Below are 22265 nucleotides of genomic sequence, written 5' to 3'. Positions count from 1 at the left end.
GTGGAGTGAGCTGGCAGTGATGGCTTGCTATGGGCCTGTAGAAGAGCGCCAAGTTCTGTCCTGTCTGTGAACCTAAAAGGTGGCCATACACTAAATAACTTTAATTCACATGCAAATGATGGGGCTTTGGCACCATTATGCTCCCTTATTTTGCAAGTCATCCCTGCTTTTGAGTTACAGTGTTCACTTCAGAGTGAGCAATGTCTGAATCTTGCCCACATGCACACAGACACCGCTTGAACCCAGCTGCGCACACAGTGTGGTTGGACACATTCTCCCTCCTTATGGATGCCGCTCTTCAGGTGCTTATGTGCAGTGATCGGCGTGCGCAGACAGAAGCCATGGAGGATGCAACTGATCACACTGTGTGTGCAGCCAGATTCAGGCAGTGTCAGTGCGCACACAAATGGGCCGACTTCAGACAGGTTTCGCTCTGGGAAGCAAACACTGTCAATCAGAAGCGGTAAAAAGCTCTACACATGCAAAATGAAAGGGCGATAGAGTGCACCAAAATTTTGGCCATGCCAATGTTGCAACGAAGCCCCTCATGGCAAGTACATTAAGTGTATTTTTCTCAGGTACTGTACTGCTAATCAATATAGTGCCAGTATTATTTTAATAGGGGAAAATACCTGATTGCTTAATATTGATTTTAGGGGTGTCAGGACTCCCTTTTGAGTGTTAGGGTTTACAGTACATGATGCTTAAACTAACAAACATGTCACACCCTACTATATTCATTGTATCTGGATTCTGAAACAAGAAATGGTTTTCATTGATACATTCCCCACAACTAAGTTGCTTTGCATGACATGAAATTGCTCTCCGAGAATAATGGACACCAAACACAAAAAACAGACTTACCTTCCCACTGCAGCTAACAAAATGCAAGCAGGGATGACACTGACTACAGGCTGCTCAGAATAAGGATTCAGCTATCTAATCGCGGCATATGTATAACATACTGTCTTCATATAGACACTTACATCCATAAAAGTGCTACGTACATTTAAGAGGTTCTTCAGCAGCTTAGAATGGATAAGAAGTCATAACTGATCCCCTGGGATGTCATCGCTGCAACAGGACCATCGTTGAAACAGCAGCGGGGAATCGGTTAAGTGAATATTTATTTTGTTCATTATTTTATCCCATTCTGAGTCAATAATCTTTTTTTGTCTGGCCCCTTTAGTGGATTTGATGGAAGTTTCAACCATCAGTTTAATAGTTACCTGCTGTTCTTGCTGCTGCCTGACGGCCTGCGAGATCTTCCTCTGATTCTGTAGTAGCTGCTGCTGCTGTTGTTGTTGCTGTAAGAGGAGCTGACAGGCCTGTACAGAGACATGCAAACATCAACCAGTAATGCAAATATCCCATAGGACAATTTTGCTTGTAGCAAATCACAGAGGTAAAGCTGAACCTGCCCCCTAGATAGGTAAAAGAGAGATGCATGCAATAATAAAGGGCTGGATGTGGCGCTTTGCCAGCTGCATGGGGTAACAAGTTAACCATAAACTTTGTAGCAAAGTTTGGCAAATTTGTCCTTTACGCTTCATTGCTGGAGGAAAGTAGGCACAGATATTGGTGGTATTGCATTCATCTACTTACCAGCTGAAACTGCTGGATTTGAGGGAGCTGGCTCAGCATGGCAATCTGCTGAGGAGAGAGCTGTGGCCCCATGTTGAACAGTCCCGGGTTCATGTTGCTGTTAGGGAACTGTTTCAGCATAGAGGCCGAGACCTGAGAAAATAAAAGGAAAAAAACATACAACCAAATATTAAAATGTTCTAAAAAAGCTGCCACCTAAACAAAAAAAAAAAGAAAAGAAGAAAAAACAAAAATAAATAAACTCAACATTACCTGGGGAGAAAGGAACTGGGGAGGCACTTGTGCCCGGAGGTTGGGAGATGAGTTGAGCGATGGCACAGGGTTGTGCATGCCTCGCGATTGTGCACCGCTGTTCCCGAACAGACCATGATTGCCACCCTACATAAGAAAAGTGCAAGAATTATTGAGCTTTAGATTTGGCAAGTGTACTTTAATACAAATTGCTGTGCATTAAAGGATAATCAGAAATGGTTATGACAGCAAGGTGCAATTTTCCTCTAATTAAAAATTCTTCCCATTCTCAAGAATGGAGGGATTATTTGTTTTATTGCTTACTGCTGCTTATTGCGTAGGACACCGGCCACCGCTGCAGATTATCAGAGGCGGCTGATTTTCTAAGTAAGCAGCATGCACTAGCAAGATATTATTCTATAGAGCTTGCAAGTGAAGGTCTGAAGCTTCTCGGATGGCTGGATTCGGCCAGTATTAGTGCCCCAGCGATAAAACAGCCTCTGACTGCAGCCTGGGAAAGCAAACAATCTGGACCAGTGGCTCAGCCATCCCACTGGCCCAAGACACTCAATCTTCAGGAGTGCACTACCCACCAACAAGCAAGAAGCCATAAGGCAATGGAGTGGTTTTGGTGCACTCCTAAAGAGAATGAATGAAAATAACTAAGCTCAGGCGTACCCACCATAATACAGGAGAGAGAAATGCATGGGGGGTAAAAAACCCCAACTCAACCAGAATTTGAAGCAGTCATTAAGCAAATCCTCGAATAACCTTCAACTTTGGAAACAAACCCAAGGCAGTGTTGAGACGTTGCAGCCTTGCTGTGTTTTTGTGATGCAATTATAGAAAATCATGGTAAAATAAACATTCTGTGAATACGGACCGAGGTGTCCAACAACGAGATTAGTACATTATCAGGTCAGTGACGTAAGCCTCTGCTAGCATGAAGCTTGTAGACAACAAAACTATCATTATTACAAATGGAGCCATCGTAAACCTTTTTTTTTTCTAATACAGATCCTATTGACTTCTAGTGGGTCCACCAGACTTCTATTACTTTTTAAGGCTGAAGTTAAGACTAGTTGTTAAAAGACACCAGGGAAAACCAGCTGCGTTAAGAGCGCTGTACTCGGCAATGGATAGGTGATAACTTGCTCAGCTGGGACAATCCCTTTAAGTGAATAAGTAGTTTTACACAACTCTTACTTGTCTAGCAGCGAAGGTTTGGGGGTTGAGGCCCGAACCAATAGCCCCCAGGCCCACGGATGGGAGCGAGGAGCCGGAGGGAGATAGCTTGTAGCTGGGGGAGGGAGAAAAGGGAGAGCACGGAGCCTCGTCCCCAAGGCACCCGTCTTGATTGGAGAAAGGCAAAGTCAGCTAAAGTCAGTCAAGGGGTGTTGGTTAGTGATGCAGCAGAAGGCGAGAGGGAAAAGGAGAGACAGACACAGAAATTCTATTGAGTGCAAATGAAAGACGCGTCAGTCTTCTGCCAATCACAATCATTTAGTGGAGAAAAATCGTTCTTAAGCAGACAGCGTGCAAATCAGTTAGGAAAATAACACTCAGAACTAGCCTCACTAAATAAAGAGGTTGTCCAATGTAGAAAAAATAAAGACAAGGCATGGATGAGCTTAATAAAAAAAAAAAGGGTCATACACATCTAGTGCTGGACATCCATGCATGCTCCAGAAGCAATGCCTGTCTCCGTTCGGAAATAGGGCCGCTGCAGCCCATGACTGGCTGCAGCAGTCAAATGACATGAGCATGTCATAAGCTATTCTAGCCACTTGACCTCTACAGCAAAGCCCAGGCTGCAGTGGTTATGTGACTTCAGGCAACACTTTCAGAGATGACAGAGCTCAGGAGCAGAGTACGTTACATCCGCTGGAAGGAGAGGATGCCACTATTTCTTTTTAAACCCATCCAAGAATTATTTTTTTTAATCATGTATCGGGTAACTCCTTTAAGTTCATAAAATATACTTCACTGCATATAATAATTAAACTAAATGCATCATCAGAGACATGCAATCTATACACTTGGAGAAGGCATTTCATAGAACTGTGAATTCCAGTGTTTGTCTACCCCTTGTCAAGCACAGACGCTGCCAAAATAGGACGGACTGCGGCAAGGAGACAGAACCACACCAAAACTAGTACCAAGAAAACAAAAGCTGGGGCAAGTCCCAAGTCAAAGGTGAACTGGGACAGACTAACAGACCTGCGTGATACATTTCCCATGGATATAATATTAGCGTGTAAACAGTTATTTCATCCTTGATCAAGGTAGAGAAAGATTTATTTTGAGACATTCTTAAGATTGGACTGCAAAGATAAATCCTCACCTTCTCAAAATAAGGCCCGCTGTCTGCAGCTCCCATCTCTTTGGAATTGGGCAGACGGAAGCCTGACCGGTCCTTCCGCATCATATCATTGTAATCCCCGAGATTCACACCCCTTTTGTCCGCCTCAAACTTCTTTTCTGGAAGAACACCTGTGGGGAAAAAAAAACGAAAGGGGAAAAATGCAATTCAATAACTGGAAGTTGCATGTAAACTTACTAACATTTTTTGTATATCATGTGTCCTACCATGTGGTACCGGACTGAACCCTGACATGTCGTCATGTGGTTGAGTTTTTTGGCGCCCACATTCAAAGCGTTAACCTATTTAAATAATACTCCTGCTGTCTCATCATACATGTGGTTTTTCATGAAGAAGTTATATACTTCGAAATGCGTTGAAATAAACCACCACCTTACAGCACCATACTGGGATATACGTGTCAATTCTGTCGGCAGTGTGGAATTTGTCCACTATCTCCCGTCACAGTGTGATGGAAGTTGCATGTGAAAGAGTGATGTTATATCTCATACAGAAGAGGATCATATGTAAACGTAAAACTCCTCACCAACAGGGTGGTCCATCTTACTAGCAGACGAGTCATCCACTTGGCTCTACACAACACAAAAAGAAATTCAGAACAGATTAATTACCATCGTACATGGAGAGAAAGAGACAGGAGACTGTTCAGGCATAAAGTAATGAAAACCATTCACTAGTGAAAAATTACACATACAATATATGCAAAAAATTGCGGAAAAAAAAAAAAGGCACTAATTCATCACAAGCTGCCAGTTGTGATAAACTGGAGCCAGGGTCTCTAAACATATACCCACTGGAATAATCACATCAAAACGGGAGAAGAGGTCCAAAGAAATCACATTATCAGGACCCATTCCCTTCAGAAAAGTCTACAGGCTGCTGTACTGTGTCACGGAGGTGACGGCTGTGAAGAGGTTCAGCAAATTTGCATGAATAACGCCTACGTATAGCATGTAAACCGGGAAAAAGAAGGTAGAGGTGACATTCAGATGCCGTACACGAGGACATGTATGCCTCCAGGAGATGTGGCTTACCAGTAATCCGATGTTTGAGAACTGCTTGGACAATGGGTTTATCCAGGAATCATTGTTTCCCCCTTTTAGGGAACCCTGAAAGTAAGAAGATATTGCAGTTTTCAGTGAATGGGTTTGGTTCTTAGCCAAGTGTTGATTTACATAGAAATTTACAGGTGCTTACTTAATGAGCGGGTTTAAAGAGGATATTGGTACCTAAAGCACCAGCAGGTGGGCAGTTGCTACCTACCTGCCTGTTGTGCCCGGAGCGGTTGTCTGCTTACACAGAGCGGTCACAGACTTCCGCTGACATCACGTCAACAGAGCGCCAATTTCTTTTCCTGCCGACAGGGTGGTATTACAGTTGTCATGCCGATTGACAGTCGGCTCGCAGCTGAATAATTGGGGGAAGTCGGCTGTTAATCAGCACGACACCAGTGGTTCAGCACTGTCAACAGGAAGAGAAACCGTTGCTCGGTTGACAGGGAGCAGCTGAATCTCTGGCAAGAGAGGTCAATGACTGGTGCCAGACACAACAGGCAGGTAGTTGCCTCTGTTAGCAACTACATGCCTGTTAGTGCTTAGTCCCGGATACCCCTTTTAACATCTGTTCAAGAGCGACCAACTTCCACAAGCTTGACAAGTTTGTACCACCTAGCAAATGAAGGCTCCTCTGTGCACCCTTAGCATTGGCCAATCGCTCGGTGCACTACTCTGCCTCCTTTTTCAACATGCCATGCACCTCCATTTAGCTTAATTGCCAGCACTCATTAGCAAAAAAGTGTTGCCTGAATCGAATCTGCGGCTCTACATGCTCGCACTGACACTACAGGAGCCGAATAGGTGGTCATACACACAGCGTCAGTACGGATGCGCTGCCATCCCTTCCTCCAATCTGCAGCATCTGCGAGTTGCACACAGGATTACAGTAGCAAGATGCTGTGTGATCGGTCACCGCAGACAGGAGAGAAAGATGAGAGTACACCCGTACTGACACTGTGTGGGTACCTGTTCGGCTCCTGTAGTGTCAGTGCGAGAATTCAGAGCCAGGAATTTGATTCAGGCAACACTCGCACTGGCAATCAAATTAGGGGTGGTGAATGGCAAGTGGGGTCAAAACGGTGCACCATGCCAAGGGTACACCACGGATTCCTTAGTTGCAGACTCCATTTGAGAGGTTTAAATCTCCACATACACAGACTAATGTCGGCCAAACTTGCCTACATCAATGAGTTTGGCCGACCATCTAATGTGTATGGGGGCGGACAATTGTCGGGGGCATTAAGAATCTGGCTTGCCCCACCTTGTACTGCCGATCATTTTGTTCTCCTGGAGATGAGCAACAACATGTCTGCTGGTGGCTTTGCTGTAGATAACAAAGAAGCAGTGGGTACGCCTGTGTATGGGAGAGTCGGCTGCCAGCCAACGACAGTCCGGACCATCGTTCTGCTGACAGCCATTTAATGTGTATGGCCGACTTTAACGTGGCCACACCCAACAGCAATTGGCCGAATAAATCTCTCCCCTGAGCAAAAGGTGGTGTTAATGCCACATAGCCAACACTATAGTAAGGGAACAGAGCCTCACCTTGATCTGTGGTTTCTTTCCTTGGCCCCACCCTGCCGAATTATGGGAGGAGCCGCTTCCCTGAGATCCTGCGCTATTCCAGACACCACCCTCCTCCTCCTCATCCCAGCTGCTGTGACGCGTCCCCGCCACCGCCCCTTCAGTCTCTCCCCAGCCGTCTTGCATAGTTTTTGTACCTGCAAAGAAGAGAAAATATTTTTTGCCTGTGATCACGCCACATTTATCCTTGCACCACTGTGCAGCATGGGCTCCATGTGTAGAAACAGAACACAGAAAGCCAAATCTTCAGGGTATCATCACCCCAAACATTAGAAGCCACTATTAGTCTCTGCTATGGGACTCACCAGTTTTAATGGTACTGGGAGCTACAGGGGCTGCATTACCCCACCCTGGGGTAGGAGGTCCTGTCTCCTCTCCTTCACCCCATCCGGAGGCAGGCTCAGACGGATCACCCCAGGCCGATGTCCCATTATCAGCTGGAGGACCCTTATTCTTGTTCCATACTGTGGACGCAAATAAAAATAGAAATGTGGTAGAAAATGCAAGTGTATGCATCTGCTGCTTTTAGGGAGGGGAGGGTTTGGAGCAAACGGTCTCAATATTCACAATTTAGTAGCACTACGCAAGCATCTTCCTGGCTGGCCTCTAGAGGGCAGTCCAACCGACTGATGCACAATGACATGTCACACTGGGGGTATGATCATGGGTGTAAATGCTCACATACACCAAAGGAAAAGAAGCGCATTAACATTGGTAAAGATGACCTGTATAGGAACACGCATCTACTACAGAGAGGACAGAAGTGAACAGTGAAAAATGCAATGTTACCTGGCTACGAGGGATGAGAAATGTTACAGGGATTGTTCTGTGCATCTGACAATACCTGCACTTACAACACAGGAACTTAGGCTTGCCCTTCATCTAAATTTTCTGCAATATAGGTCTAATCATTTTTAAGACCACTCCATCCCATAGCACATCTTATATGTCTGAGATGAGAGGTTCAGGACTCCAGATATCAATGTTTTAGAACCTAAACAGTCATGCTGAAAATGAGGAGCCGATCAGATTCATAGCAATGTTTGGGTTAAAGGTTTCAGTAAAACTTGTTATTTATTGAAATCCCAGGTTTCTGGCCCCATCAGTGATTGACAGTCTCCTGTGTTATCACAGTGCATGTCAGTGACAGCTGTCAGTCACTGAGCAGCTCCGCCCACTGGATTCCTATGCACAAATTTCAGTGAATAAAATACAAATTATACTGAGTTTTCTCTAACAATCCAATATATCATTCTGTGCAGCTTCTTCTCTATACCGTGCTGCCTACAAATCTTCAAAAATAAAACTTCCAACAAAAATCTGACCGACATGCTGTAACATATAGGTTGGAGGATGCTGGATAGTCTATGGACACTGTCTTAGGCCACGTTCACATGTCAGCATTTGATCAGTAATATACATCAGTATTTGTATTTCTATTATACTTTTTCTTGGATTGTCCCACTCCTGGATTTGGCTTATAAATACTGGAGTAATGTAAAATACTGACCAAATACTGAAGATGTGAACGTGGCCTTAGTGTGTGATCCCAGTTACATGCACATTCAAAGCTCAATTCTGCAAAATATTATAAATCCCACTGAATGTGAACCAATTCTTATTGCTCCAATATTTTAACAGATTTTTAATGGTCAAAAAGGTGAACAGCGACACTTTTTACATGGGGAGAGAGGAAAAAAAAAAAGGGCCATACTGACCAATACATATAGTCAATTGACCAGTTCAGTGCAGCATGTCGACAGGCCCCGATGTTTATAAGTTGGAGTCAGAGGATTCGGATTGTAGATGCACACAGAGTTATCACTTTTCAATCTATTGCTTTTTAACGTAAGCACTGTAAAACAATGATGACCCTTGGACACAGGTTATGAGCTTAGCTATTTTGGCCAAAACATTAAGGATATCTCATGTACGGTCTCATCTTCACAGGATGGAGCCAGATCCGGTATGGTTGGTGGGAAAATATTGTATCCGCCCTTATGGGGTGCACATATAGCACTGGGCTGCCCACCTAATATAATATGGACGTGACAGATAGGCTGTCAGCCAACATGGCACACTCAATGGTCCAAAAGGGGGTGTCCTCCAGCACCAAAGGAAAGTACGGTAGTCAAAACTTAACCTTTAATCATATAGGATAAAAAAAAAATGGCAAAATAAACAAAAAGAAAAACCATTAAGTGGACGAGTTTTGGGTAGAAAAGCTCAAACATGGCACACTACACATCTGTGTAACAGATACCCTATTTAAGCCATCTTTGTGTAAATATCATACCAAGCATCCTCCCTCTTCCATGGATGATGGCGGTGTGAGTGATCGCTCGTCAGTATACTGCTGCTGTGCTACCTCCATCATGCTGTATATCACTGGACTGTCTGCATTCTGCACTGAACTGATGGGGAAGGGATAAACGCATGATCACTAAAAGGGGCCCTGACCCCCCAACCTCTTCGCTGTGCTTGCAATTGAATGGAGCAGCCTGGTCCAGCATTACCACTGCAGCTATACTCAGTGTCTATAGGGCCAGAGAATGTAGCAGAGTCCATTCTGCTGTCAGTCCCATAGACAATGAAAGAGCAGCCATGACCACGCTCGACAATGTCACTTCATTCAATTACGACCAATGCAAGGGGAAATGAGGGATCAAGACCTGTGAATATGTGATGTGTTTTGTGGTCAAGACTTTGTGCAAGTCATCTTACAACAAAAGGAGCAGAACTGTGCACTGGGCCTTACAAGTCATCCATGATCTACAGTGCTGGAATCAACAAAGGTTACACAAAGAAATTACATTACCATTTAAAAACAAACAAAAAATCCCAGTATCCTTTCACTTGCACATTTATCAGACTTTTCACATTCACATTCATGTACTGCTGCATGGAAAGCCAGTCACTTCACCCTCCATACCACATCAAACTATAGAGGCTTTCTAGTAGAGTACATTTTCACACCAAGCGTTAAAGGGAATCTGTCACCCAAATTTTCACCTATCGGCTGCCGGCACCGCCATCAGGGGCTTATCTACAGCATTCTGTAATGCTGTAGATAAGCCCCCGATGTAACCTGAAAGATAAGAAAAACGAGTTATATTATATTCACCGGAGGGCGGTCCGGTCTTGGTCTGATGGGTGTCGCGGTTCGGCACCTCCCATCTTGAAGCGGTGACGTCCTCCTCTTTGCTTCCCGTCACGGCTCCAGAGCAGGAGTACTTTATCTGCCCTGTTGAGGGCAGAGTAAAGTACTGCAGTGCGCAGGAGCAGTCCTCTTTGACCTGGTCCGGCCCCTGCGCACTGCAGGACTCTGCTCTGTCCTCAACAGGGCACAGCAGCGTGCGCCTGCGCAGAAGCTACGACGGGAAGCAAAGAAGAGGACGTCACCGCTAGAAGATGGGAGGCGCCGGAACGGACTGCGACACCCAGTGGACCAAAACCGGACCTGGACTGCCCCTGGGTGAGTATAATATAACTTGTTTTTCTTATCTTTCAGGTTACATCGGGGGCTTATCTACAGCATTATAGAATTCTGTAGATAAGCCCCTGATGGCGGTGCCGGCAGCTGATAGGCGGAAAATGGAATTACAGATACCCTTTAAAGCTTGCCAAATCCTAAAAGATATACATGACACATTCTAAGCCGGCTCCCATGGTGCCACACAAAGAGTGGGTTTGTGGAATAACCTGGTGTCGCACCAATCCACAGCTCTCTCAGCCTCCTTGAATATAATCACACGCACATAAAAAGCATTAAAAGAAAAAATCCACTACTTCAAAAAATTACTCAATTACCAATGGGCAAAATCGTAAAATCAAGTGCTCAATGTAATGTTTTCAGAATTTTTTTTAGAGAAAAAGTAAAATATACAGATGGAATGGTTACAACATTTTATACCAACGATATTACCCATACCTGATGGCGCTGCCTTGTTGGCTACTGACCCTGGCATGCCCTGCTCCCGTGGCATCTGACCAGGGTTTCCTTGCGCATTCTTGTCCCACAAGCTAACATTCTTGTAATTGTAATTGGTAGGATCCCCCCAGGCCGCTGTACCATCATCGATGTCCATTTTACGTCCAATGGATTGCGGTGTCGGCTCCTCCCAGCCACTTGGCTCGTCATCCTTCGACACTGTAGGTGTAGGGCCAGCTTTCCATCCTGGGTTCGGTGGTTGTCTCCCATTTCCAGGTGTTGGAGCCTGAGGGCCCCAAGAGCCAGAAGACTGTGCAGCCGGTGTAGCTTCCTGCTGCTTGTTCCAGGATACGGGAGGCCGAGGTGCTTCTCCCCAATTACCTCCTCCAGGAGGCCTTTTACTCTCCTCCCAACCACTTCGAGAAGCTGGGTTAGCATTCGGCCCATTACCCCAAGATCCAACATCATTTTGCCCTACTTCTCCCCAGCCAGAGGAAGCTTTGTTTCCTGAACCATCCCAGCCAACAGGGCCTTTGGGTGGCTCCATGTCCTCACTGTTGCTTCCTCCCCATCCATTCTTTCCGGCAGACCATCCACTTCCAGAATTAAGTTGTCGATTGCCCCAACCTTGCTCAGTACTTGAACTATTATCACTGTTCCATCCAGGACCTGCCTTTTCCTCTTGTCGTCCACCAACCCCACCCCCATTTCCCCCACCACCACCTCCTCCACCACCACCACCCCAACCAGATGGGCTATTTTTATAGTCATTCCAGCTAGTTGCTTTGGTGTCCTTCCATTCCTGACCAGATGAAACCGGTGCAGGGGATTCTCCCCAACCAGACTTATTTTGATTGCTTTGGCTGGGGGCATCCCCCCAACCCCCTGAGCTCTTTGCTTGTGATGTATTCTCCCAGCCTTCAGTGCCACGGTCTGCTTTACCATCAGGTCGAGCTTTAACTTCCTCTGTGTCCCATGCTGCATCTTGCTTTATCTGGGTTTGGCCCCAGCCAGAGTTGGAAAGTACTCTGGGATCTAAGTCTGTTCGATTCAGCAGGGTCTTCAAAGCATCCTGACTATCTGGGAGAATAGGTCTATGTGACCGCCGATTACAGGAGTTCAAGCTGTCTCCACTACCCCCAGCCTTGGGGTTGCTTCCAGTGCTTTGCCCACCAGCCTCACTTCCTGCAGAGCTGGGAGACCGGCCCCAGCAGGCCGACGATGACGGATTGCCCTGGTTCTCGGATAGTGAGTGGCCCTTCTGATTGTCCCATGCTCCAGTGCTAGAATTTCCTTGGCTTGAACCCCCCCAATCTCCAACTTTTAAATCCTCTTGTCCAGACGGCTGCTTCCATTCTCCCTGAGACACCCCACCTGCCACCATTTTGTTCCCTTCACCCCACTTCACTTCACTGGGGTCTGCCTGTGGGCCATATCCCCAAGAACCATTTCCACCACTTTTGTTGTCCCAAGAATCTCCCCTGGACCCATTGGGCCTATGAGATGAAGACACTTTCCTTGCATCATCCCTCTCTCGTCCATTATTTCCAGAATTGCCATGTCCACTATTGGCATCTCCTGTGACAGACTGACCCCTTGCTGTCCCCCAAGTGCCCACCCCTCCATTCTTTCTTTCTCCAGTGCTTTGAGCAGAGAGGTCAGAACCTCGGCAGGCATCTCCTGCCCCAAAGGCAGTTCCCTTGTTGTCAAGGGGATTTGAAGAAATTGAGTTCGTAGAGTTAGTGTTTCCATTTTTTGGTCCGTCAGTGTGATGGGTTGTTGCCGGCTCTCTGCCTGAGGCTCCAAAACCGGCACCCGCATTTTCCATCTTTGACTGCTGCTCCCGAGAAGATGGACCCGTGGGGCCAAGCTGTGCGCTGGAGAAGCTGCCATCTGGCTCTGGGTTCCCTTTCCTGCTGCTTTCCTGAACCAGGGCCGGCCAGGCCGCCGGGTTGGTATTTGGGTTAAAATTGCTGAAACTAGAGGCAGGTCCCGTTCTTTCAGACCCACCCATATTCCTCCAGTTTCCTAGTCTATTAACGCCCTCTGTAGCAGGGTTGGAAGACGGGACGGGCTTAGCCTTGGGGTCAGCTTTCCATACCCCCTGAATACATTCACTGCCAGGCTGCTGCTGTTGTTGACCTTGGCCCCCCCTTCCTTTGTGATTAGTGGCGCTTCCTTGTGGGGGACCCTTCTCCGAGGCTGGGTTCGAGGCACTGTTGTTGTCTGTGGCGTTGTCGGAAGGGGGCTCTGCGTCCACGCCGGCTATGCAAGGCCACTCTTCCATATCCGACCCGTCTACAATCACTTTGTCCCAGGCGTGGGGAGGGTTTGCGTTGGGGCCGCTGCTGGATGGGGCTCCCGAGCCCCAAGTGGAATTTGCATAATTTGAAGTAGCAGCTGCCCCTGACGAATCTGGGAAAGAAAAATATGTACAGTAAAATTAGATTCAAAATTAGATAAAGAATAAAGTATTAACTATATAATACATAAAATATATGATATATTTATATTATCATGCATACGTCAAAAATGGTTGCAGTTGCAATGTGCGGCAAATTTTTTTGGGAAAGTTGAGGCACATGCCGTTCGCTATGTTTATTACAAGGATTGTTTGGGATTTTTATATTAATAGTCTTTCCTTAGGATAGGTCATAAATATTTGATTGGTGACACTTGGCACCCCCACAAATCAGTTACGGAGCTGCACAGCTCAGTCAATGGTACAGTGGCTGTGGCAGAGTACTGCACATCTGCCCCCATTGATTTGAACAGGGGGTGAATGTGCAGTACTCGGATACAGCCACTATACAGTTGTTGGGAGATACGTAGCTCCGCAACTGAGCAGATTTGACCGCTGCCTGCCCCTGCATTTGCTGATCGGTCTGGGTGCTGGGTGTCGCACCCCCACCAATCAGTTATTGGTGAGATATCCAAAGGCCACGTTCACATGTTCAGTATTTTACCTCAGTATTTGTAAACAAAAAAGGACTGAAAATCAGAGGAAACGTATAACAGAAATCCATCACCACTTCTGTAATCATCACCCACTCCTGGTTTTGGCTTACAAATACTGATGTAAAAACTGACCAAATACTGACTGTGTGAACATGGCCAAAGGATAGGCAATCAATGTAAAAGTCAAGGACATGGCCTTTAGGAGTTCTAGGCATTATTAGCACCTCACTAATCCTAAGTTTACAATGGTGAGAAACTAAACAGGATTAGTAAATCTTTTCCCAAATTTTTTCTTTTAATTAAAAAAAACAAAAAAAACAAACAATAACGTTCCCTATGAAATTCATGAAAAAACAAAAATCAGCATTAAATATTTAACAAAAATCCTCTTATAACATTGTTTTAAAAATATATATACACATATATATAAGCTTTTTTTGAACGAAAAATTGCAGGAATCAAGTAAAAATAATATTTTTTTTCCAATTTGCCACTTGCATCTTTTCTTACTGGTACTAAAAAAAAAAGGCTATACGGGCACCTAAAGTTGCCCAACCGTATAAGATTTGGGCGGCACAGGAAGGATGTGTGTACAATGTCATACTGCAGTTCAGGAGAACCCCATGTCTCCTGGTGATGCAGCCGACAAACCCACATTACAACTGTATCCCATCCTATACGGGATCTTACCCTCGGACATGTAATCTCCCACCTAATCGAGAGGATAAGAGGGGCCGTGGCGCATCCTAAATGGCCTAGGTTCGCACCAAGTTTAGCCAGATTATCGTTAATGATAAGCCCTTGTATTTTTTCATAGAAGTTCTCAGCCACACACAAGAAAAAACCCTTGTAATTCCTTCCCTGCCAGTACAAAACACAGACTTAAACCATTATTCTGAAGAAAACAAGGAAATGTTAATTTACAAAAAAAAAAACAAAAAAAAAAAAAAACAACTGTTCTCACATATAGCAAAAAGTGTGCATGTAGAGGTCTCCCCGGGTACACACGCACATTATTGGAGAGCTGTTTCTGTTTCCACTCTGAAGGATAGAAGCCAAGTTTTTGGACCTTCATAAGAGTCTACAGATGTCTGGACAGAAGTCTTGGACACCACAAGAGTTGCCCCTCAAGAGGCCTCAATACGTGAAAGAGATTCTTACAGCCTGAAAAGCTATTCCAGAACACCATGTACATTGCTAGTTTTCCACAGAAAGGGGCCTTTGTGTTCCTGCAGAGACCCTGCCACATACAGAGAAGAGTACGCTCCTATTCCTAGTCCTGGGTGGATTTCATCCATCCTACATCACACCCCTGCTGCAAAGACAGAGCCAGACAATCCCCAACTTATAGCTTTATCTGCAATTTGTCAAAACATTTAGGGAGCCACATAAACGGCCATTATGTCTTATCCACACCCAGTCGTAAAGATATACATTACCAAAAAAAAAAAAAAAAAAAAAAAATCAACACAACAAAAACAAACAAGAAAAACCCTGATTGAGTTAGCAGAGGTTAGTGTTTCCCGGAATGCGCCTTCCGGCTGCGTGCAAAACCACATCGCTGGTAGTTTCCACGAGGGCAAGAGCCAGGAGATCTAATCTGACTTCTCCGTGCCTCAACATCATCTATCTTACAGTGGCTTGCAAAAGTATCCGCCCACTTGACTTTTTACCTATTTTGTTACATTACAACCTGTGTTTCAATATTTGTGTAATTCAATTTGTGTGTGATGCATCAGCACTAAATAGTAAAATAGAAAAACGTAGGCATAAATTGAAATCTATGGGATCAAATAACAAAAAATTAGCATGTGCATATGTATTCACCCCTTTGGCTATGAAGCTCCCTAAAAATTTCTGGTGCAAGTAATTCCCTTCATAAGTCCCATGCTTAGTGACGGGACATCCCCCTGTGTGCAGTCTAAGTGTCACATGGTCTGTCAGTATATACACACATCTTGGGTTTGGAAAGACCCCAGAGCCTAAAAAGGAACATTCAAGTTGCAGCAAAAAAAACTGCTGCAAACTGACTTTCCTGAAAAAAATCCACACTAGTGGATGAACTTGAACGTTATCATATCTGTAGGGAGACTTAAGTTGGAGATTAATTGAACTAAACGCCATAAGAGTTTTGCTTACCTGTAGCGGGTCCGCTCTCCCCCGGCAGCAGTGCTCCTGTCCCTGGCTGTGCGTTGCCTGGGCTAGTCCCTGGTGCAGAGGAGGAGGGGGGAGTCCCTGCTCCTCCCCCCAGCAGCATACAGGACGCCGGAGGGGGCTGCCCACGTTTCAGTAACACTTTGTGGTCCTGCTGGCAGCGGAATCGCGGTGGCACCTCCCGAGGCATGTAGCGGGCGGTGCTGGGCGGTTGTCCGTTCGGCACTGCCACCCTTTTGGCATTGTTGCCACCATTTACTGGTGGCGAGGGGGAACTGCCAGGTAGGCTGGCGGCCGTCGCTTGGCTTGAACTTGGTTTCGTCACTTCGGGCACTTTGGTTTTTTGTTCTGTGACCTAAAGAAAAAAGTAAATAAATGAATAAACTAAAACCCTCATCACAGTTTCATTAACACAGGAAAAAAACAGTGTCTTTTTTTGACAGCAAAAAAAAAAAAATCGTCCTCTTCTCATGGATTCATTACCAGATTGACATCAGTAGCAACATGGAGAGCAGTGAACAGACAACGTGTTATTAAAAAATGTCTATGATTAGTGATGAGCGAACGTGCTGGGATAAGGTGTTATCTGAGCATGCTCAAGCACTAATCGAGAGTCTTCGGCGTGCTCGAATACCATGTTCTTGTCCCCGCAGCTGCATGTCTCACTGCTGTTCAACAGCTGCAACACATGTAGAGATTGGCTAAGAAACAGACAATCCCCTGCATGTGTTGCTGCTGTCAAACAGCCACGAGACATGCAGCCGCGGGGACTCGAACATAGTATTCGAGCACGCTGAAGACACTATTAGTGCACAAGCATGCTCAGATAACACTTTATCCGAGCACGATCACTGATCACTAGCCATGATCTATTTACCTGTGAACCAGGTAACTCTCTCATCAGTGCAGAGGGGTTACACTTCTTTATACCTTGGCACACTTATTTTTACCTTGACGAAGAGTTTCATGTTTATTTGCAATTAACAAAAACTCTCGTCTTTTTATATCTGAGAATCTGATACGTGAGAGGCAATATATACGGGACCACTGATATGAAAGTAATAGCACCAAGAAATGACACGTGCTGTCAAGGCACTATATTTGTATCTGTTCTTAACAATTTCTATATAAAAGGTCTTCAACTTATTCTCAGAAATGAACGGTATGTTGTTTTTTTTTTTTTTGGCTTTTGAGCGTGTATACCTCTGCAGGTTAAAGATGTATTTTTAACAAAAAATCTTCAGATTTTCCCATAAGTAAAAAAAAAATAAAAATAGCACAAGCAAAATATGCTTTACACATGGTGTTAGTTTAATTGCAAACCTTTGTGAAATGCTCCATCGATGACTGATTATAATGCTCAAAGCCAGATAATGTGACCAACGTAGGTCAGGTTTATGGTTGGCTTAAGGGAATATGAACAAACTACAGTTTGGCAAACTTCAAAATGATTTTTATAAAAGAGGAGGTAGAAGTTTTGATGACATTTTTTTCCCTTACAAAAGACATTTTTAATGCAGCCAATAATCCCTTAAAGGGATTCTGTCAGAATTCTTTAGCTAAGTAATCTGAGAGCAGAATAATCTAGAGACAGAAATCCTGAATCCAGCGTTGTGTCATATGATAAAAATCACAGTTTTATCAGCAGGAGATCATCACTAGAGGACTAGTAAATCTGCTACCGTGTAATCTCCACATTCATGTGCTCTGTATAAACCTGCCCAAACCTCTGTGGCAACTTTCTACCTATGCACAGAGAACACAGAAGGCGGCTAATCAGTGGTGTGGGCGGGTTTATGCAGAGCTCAGCAGTCAGAGAATACAGAGAGTAGGCAGATAAAACAGTGATTTAATTAAAACTGCAGCAAGCAGCTCAGTAAGTGACACCGCTGGAATAAAGGTACTGTCACACTTAGCGATGTACCAGCGATCCCGACCAGCGATATGACGTGGTCAGGATCGCTGGTACATCGCTAAGTGGTCGCTAGTGAGCTGCCACACAGGCAGATCTCACTAGCGACATCGCTGTGGACGGGGATCGCTACTTACCTGTCACACCAGGCGATCCTGCGTCCTCCCGCCCGGCTCCACGCGTCGCTCGTCGTCACAGCAGGAAGCGCCGCAGGAAGTTGACGACGAGAAACAGTCCTGGACGTTCTCGCGCGATCAGAGATAATCAGCGGGGGAGCCGGTCGTAGGTAAGTTTTACACACAGCGATATTGCTAGCAATATCGCTATAACTTCACTAGTTATAGCGATATTGCTAGCGATATCTCTTAGTGTGACAGGCCCTTAAGAGACTCGGCCTCTACATCATGCTGTTCTCAGATGGAGTAGCAGAAACCCTGTCACAGATAAGAACAAGGCCTTAATGACTAAACAGAATTATTTTGCCTTTTCATAGTTCCAAACAAGGGTATTTTTTCAATCAATGTGGATGTATGCAGACTGTTTTTTTGTGGAATGAGTGGTATTAGTTTGTGGCACCATTTTGAGATGCGTACAACTTGATAGCTATATTTTATTACTCCTTTATGGGAATTAAAAACCCTACCAGAATTGCTATTTTTTCCTAACATATGATATTTTATATTATTCACATGCTGGATGATTATTTTCTTCAGTTTGTCCGCATGATTAAAGCGATGCCGGAGTTATTAAAATTTTCTTATTACTTTTGTAAAATACACTAAAAAATAATCATCTGAACTCTGTTACTCCATATTCTAAGAGCCACACGTTTTACAATTTTCTGTCAACAGAGCTGTGTAAGGGCTTATTTTTCTGTGTCAAAATGTAGTTTTTAATTGGTGCATACAACTTTTGATCACTCATTACTACACCTTTTGTAGGACGCGTGTACCCCCCAACGCCAAAAAAAAAAAAAGAAAAAAAAATTACAGTAATTCTGAAGGTTTTCTTTTCCTTTTTAAACATTAACATTGTTCCCCATACAGTAGAGATGGTAACTGTTTCAATACAACAATGAAAATACAAAACATGTATATAATTTGTGTTTTAATATTGTTACAAAAAGTAAACAAATAAAACTAAATCACTATTAACCCCTTAGTGACAGAGCCGTTTTGCAGCTTAATGACCGGGCCAATTTTTACAATTGTGACCACTGTCACTTTATGAGGTTATAACTCTGGAACGCTTTAATGGATCCCACTGATTCTGAGAATGTTTTTTCGTGACATATTTTACTTCATGTTAGTGGTAAAATTTCTTCTACATGACTTGTGTTTAGTAATGAAAAAAACGGAAACATGGCAAAAATTTAGAAAATTTTGCAATTTTCAAAATTTAAATTTTTATGCCCTTAAATCAGAGATATGGCACACAAATTTCTTAATAAATAACATTTCCCACATGTCTGCTTTATATCAGCACAATTTTGGAAACAAAATTTTTTTTTTCTTAGGAAGTTATAAGGGTTAAAAGTTGACCAGTGATTTCTCATTTTTACAACAAAATTTACAAAACCATTTTTTTAGGGACCACCTCACATTTGAAGTGAGTTTGGGGGGTCAATATGGCAGAGAATACCCAAAAGTGACACCATTCTAAAAACTGCACCCCTCAATGTGCTCATAACTACATTCAAGAAGTTTATTAACCCCTTATGTGTTTCACAGGAACTGAAGCAATGTGGAAGGAAAAAATTAACATTCAACTTTTTTTTTGCAAAAAATTTACTTCAAAACCAACTTTTTTTTCATTTTCACAAGTGTTAAAAGAGAAAATGAACCACAAAATTTGTTGTGCAATTTCTCCTCAATACGCCAATACCCCATATATGTGGTGGTAAACCACTTTCTGGGCACACGGCAGAGCTTGCAAGGGAAGGAGCGCCGTTTGACTTTTTTCAACACAGAATTGGCTGGAATTGAGATCGGATGCCATGTTGCGTTCGGAGAGCCCCTGATGTGCCTAAACAATGGAAACCCCCAAACAAGTGACCCCACTTTGGAAACTAGACCCCATAAGGAACTTCTCTAGATGTGTGGTGAGCACTTTGAACCCCCAAGTGCTTGACAGAAGTTTATAACATAGGGCCGTGAAAATAAAAAATCATTTTTTTTCCACAAAAATGATCTTTTTGCCCCCAAATTTTTATTTTTACAAGGATAACAGGAGAAATTAGAAAAATTGTTGCGCAATTTGTCCTGAGTACGCCCATATTTGGTAAACCACTATTTGGGCGCATGGCAGAGCTCAGAAGGGAAGGAGCACCGTTTGAGTTTTTCAATGCAGAATTGGCTGGAATTGAGATCGGACGCCATGTCGCGTTTGGAGAGCCCCTGATGTGCCAAAACAGTGAATAACCCCCCCACAAGTAACCCCATTTTGGAAACTAGACCCCTTAAGGAACTTATCTAGATGTGTGTTGAGCACTTTGAACCTCCAAGTGCTTCACAGAAGTTTATAATGCAGAGCAGTGAAAATAAAAAATGATTCTTTTTCCTCACAAATGATTTTTTTAGCCCGCTATTTTTTATTTTCACAAGGCTAAAAGGAGAAATTGGACCACAAAAGTTGGTGTGCAATTTGTCCTGAAGACACCGATGCCCCATATGTGGGGGGGAACCACTGTTTGGGTGCATGGGAAAGCTCAGAAGGGAAGGAGCGCCATTTTGGAATGCAGACTTTGATGGAATGTTCTGTGGGCATCATGTTGCGTTTGCAGAGCCCCTGATGTGCCCCCAAAGTTGATAAATAGTGGAAACCCCTCAATTCTGGCTCCAACCCTAACCCCGACACACCCCTAATCCTAATCCCAACCCTAACCAATTCCAACTCTAACCCTAATTGCAACCCTAATTCTAACTCTAACGGAAAAATGAAAATAAATATATTTTCTTTATTTCACTATATTTCCATAACTAAGGGGGTGATAGGGGGGGGGTTATTTACTTTTTTTTATTTTGATCACTGTGATAGTTTTCTGCAGTGATCAAAATGTCCATTGAATGAATGAATGGAATCTGCCGGCGTCCTCGGGAGGAGGCCCCGAGGACCGGGAGGACCACCGGGAGGTACCGGAGGGGAAATCGGGGACCCTAATTCTCATTCCTCTGATGTGCGATCTCCTCAGAGGAGAGAGAAATTCAATGCAAAATCGCAGCTTTTTTTTTTTGCGGTCGCCGTTATAACGGCGATTGCAAAAGCGGGGTCGGTAAAAACCAACCCAAATCATGCTCTCTGGGGTATCGGCTACCCCCGGCAGCTAAGACCCCGGAGAAAATCCGACTCTGGGGGGCGCTATACACTTTTTCCACAGTTTAAGTACCCTTAACTACCGCCGTTAAAGGGCGTATCGGCGGTCGTTAAGGGGTTAAGTAATGTGTTTGATTTTTTTTCACCATACTCTGAGATCCAAGCTGTAGTCGGTGCCACTTTTGTTACAAAACACTTTTTAGAATTTTTTTTTTTTCATTCTTTCTTTCAGAAAACAGACAAAAAAAGGCAGCAAATCTGGTATTGTTTTTTAGTATCTTCCTTTTACAGTGTTCATCAGGCAAGATAATGAAATAAGACAGTTTTGCAGTTCAGTTTAATATGATCAAGGCGATACTAAATTTCTAGACTTTTTTTTTTATTTTTTTTTTACCTTTTACTAATTTTCACAAGAATTAAAAAAAAACAAAAACTTTTTTTGGGGGTACCGTATTTATATTTTGAAGACAAACTTTTTCACAAGCTTTATTTTGGGAGTCATTTGACTTGTTGATAATGTTTTACTTTGTATTTGTTTTTGTTTTTTTAATTTTTACAGGCGATGAACAAAAAAACTGCAATTCTGACAGTTTCTTAATTTTTTTTTATAACAATCACTGTGTTGTAAGCAATTATATATTTTTATACAATGTATTGTTACGGACATTACAATAATATATTGCTTTCTTGGAGGTTTTTCACAAGAATTAAAAAAAAACAAACTTTTTTTGGGGGTACCGTATTTATATTTTGAAGACAAACTTTTTCACAAGCTTTATTTTGGGAGTCATTTGACTTGTTGATAATGTTTTACTTTGTATTTGTTTTTTTAATTTTTACAGGCGATGAACAAAAAAACTGCAATTCTGACAGTTTCTTAATTTTTTTTTATAACAATCACTGTGTTGTAAGCAATTATATATTTTTATACAATGTATTGTTACGGACATTACAATAATATATTGCTTTCTTGGAGGTTTTTCACAAGAATTAAAAAAAAAACTTTTTTTGGGGGTACCGTATTTATATTTTGAAGACAAACTTTTTCACAAGCTTTATTTTGGGAGTCATTTGACTTGTTGATAATGTTTTACTTTGTATTTGTTTTTTTAATTTTTACAGGCGATGAACAAAAAAACT

General features: G+C 43.5%; 1 protein-coding gene across 4 annotated transcripts in view; it reads right to left on the bottom strand.

Annotated features, from left to right (window-relative positions):
- Positions 1-22265, bottom strand: part of TNRC6B (trinucleotide repeat containing adaptor 6B) — a 165994-nt gene that overhangs the window by 33537 nt on the left and 110192 nt on the right. For 3 of the 4 annotated variants that reach the window (XM_073549598.1, XM_073549597.1, XM_073549599.1), the window contains 11 exons: positions 15887-16256; positions 10790-13204; positions 7164-7322; positions 6820-6995; positions 5254-5328; positions 4746-4791; positions 4181-4329; positions 3043-3213; positions 1858-1983; positions 1606-1737; positions 1230-1328 (listed from right to left, as the gene is read on the bottom strand). In XM_073549598.1, the coding sequence (XP_073405699.1) occupies positions 1230-1328; positions 1606-1737; positions 1858-1983; positions 3043-3213; positions 4181-4329; positions 4746-4791; positions 5254-5328; positions 6820-6995; positions 7164-7322; positions 10790-13204; positions 15887-16256 (3918 nt within the window). The remainder of the gene's footprint in view (positions 1-1229; positions 1329-1605; positions 1738-1857; positions 1984-3042; positions 3214-4180; positions 4330-4745; positions 4792-5253; positions 5329-6819; positions 6996-7163; positions 7323-10789; positions 13205-15886; positions 16257-22265) is intronic. The other variant, XM_073549600.1, reaches the window with a different exon arrangement.

The sequence above is a fragment of the Dendrobates tinctorius genome, unplaced genomic scaffold (genome assembly GCF_039654945.1).
Source record: "Dendrobates tinctorius isolate UK_male_01 unplaced genomic scaffold, ASM3965494v1 ptg000159l, whole genome shotgun sequence".
Lineage (NCBI taxonomy): Eukaryota > Metazoa > Chordata > Amphibia > Anura > Dendrobatidae > Dendrobates > Dendrobates tinctorius.
This window is presented reverse-complemented; position numbering and strand designations above follow the sequence as displayed.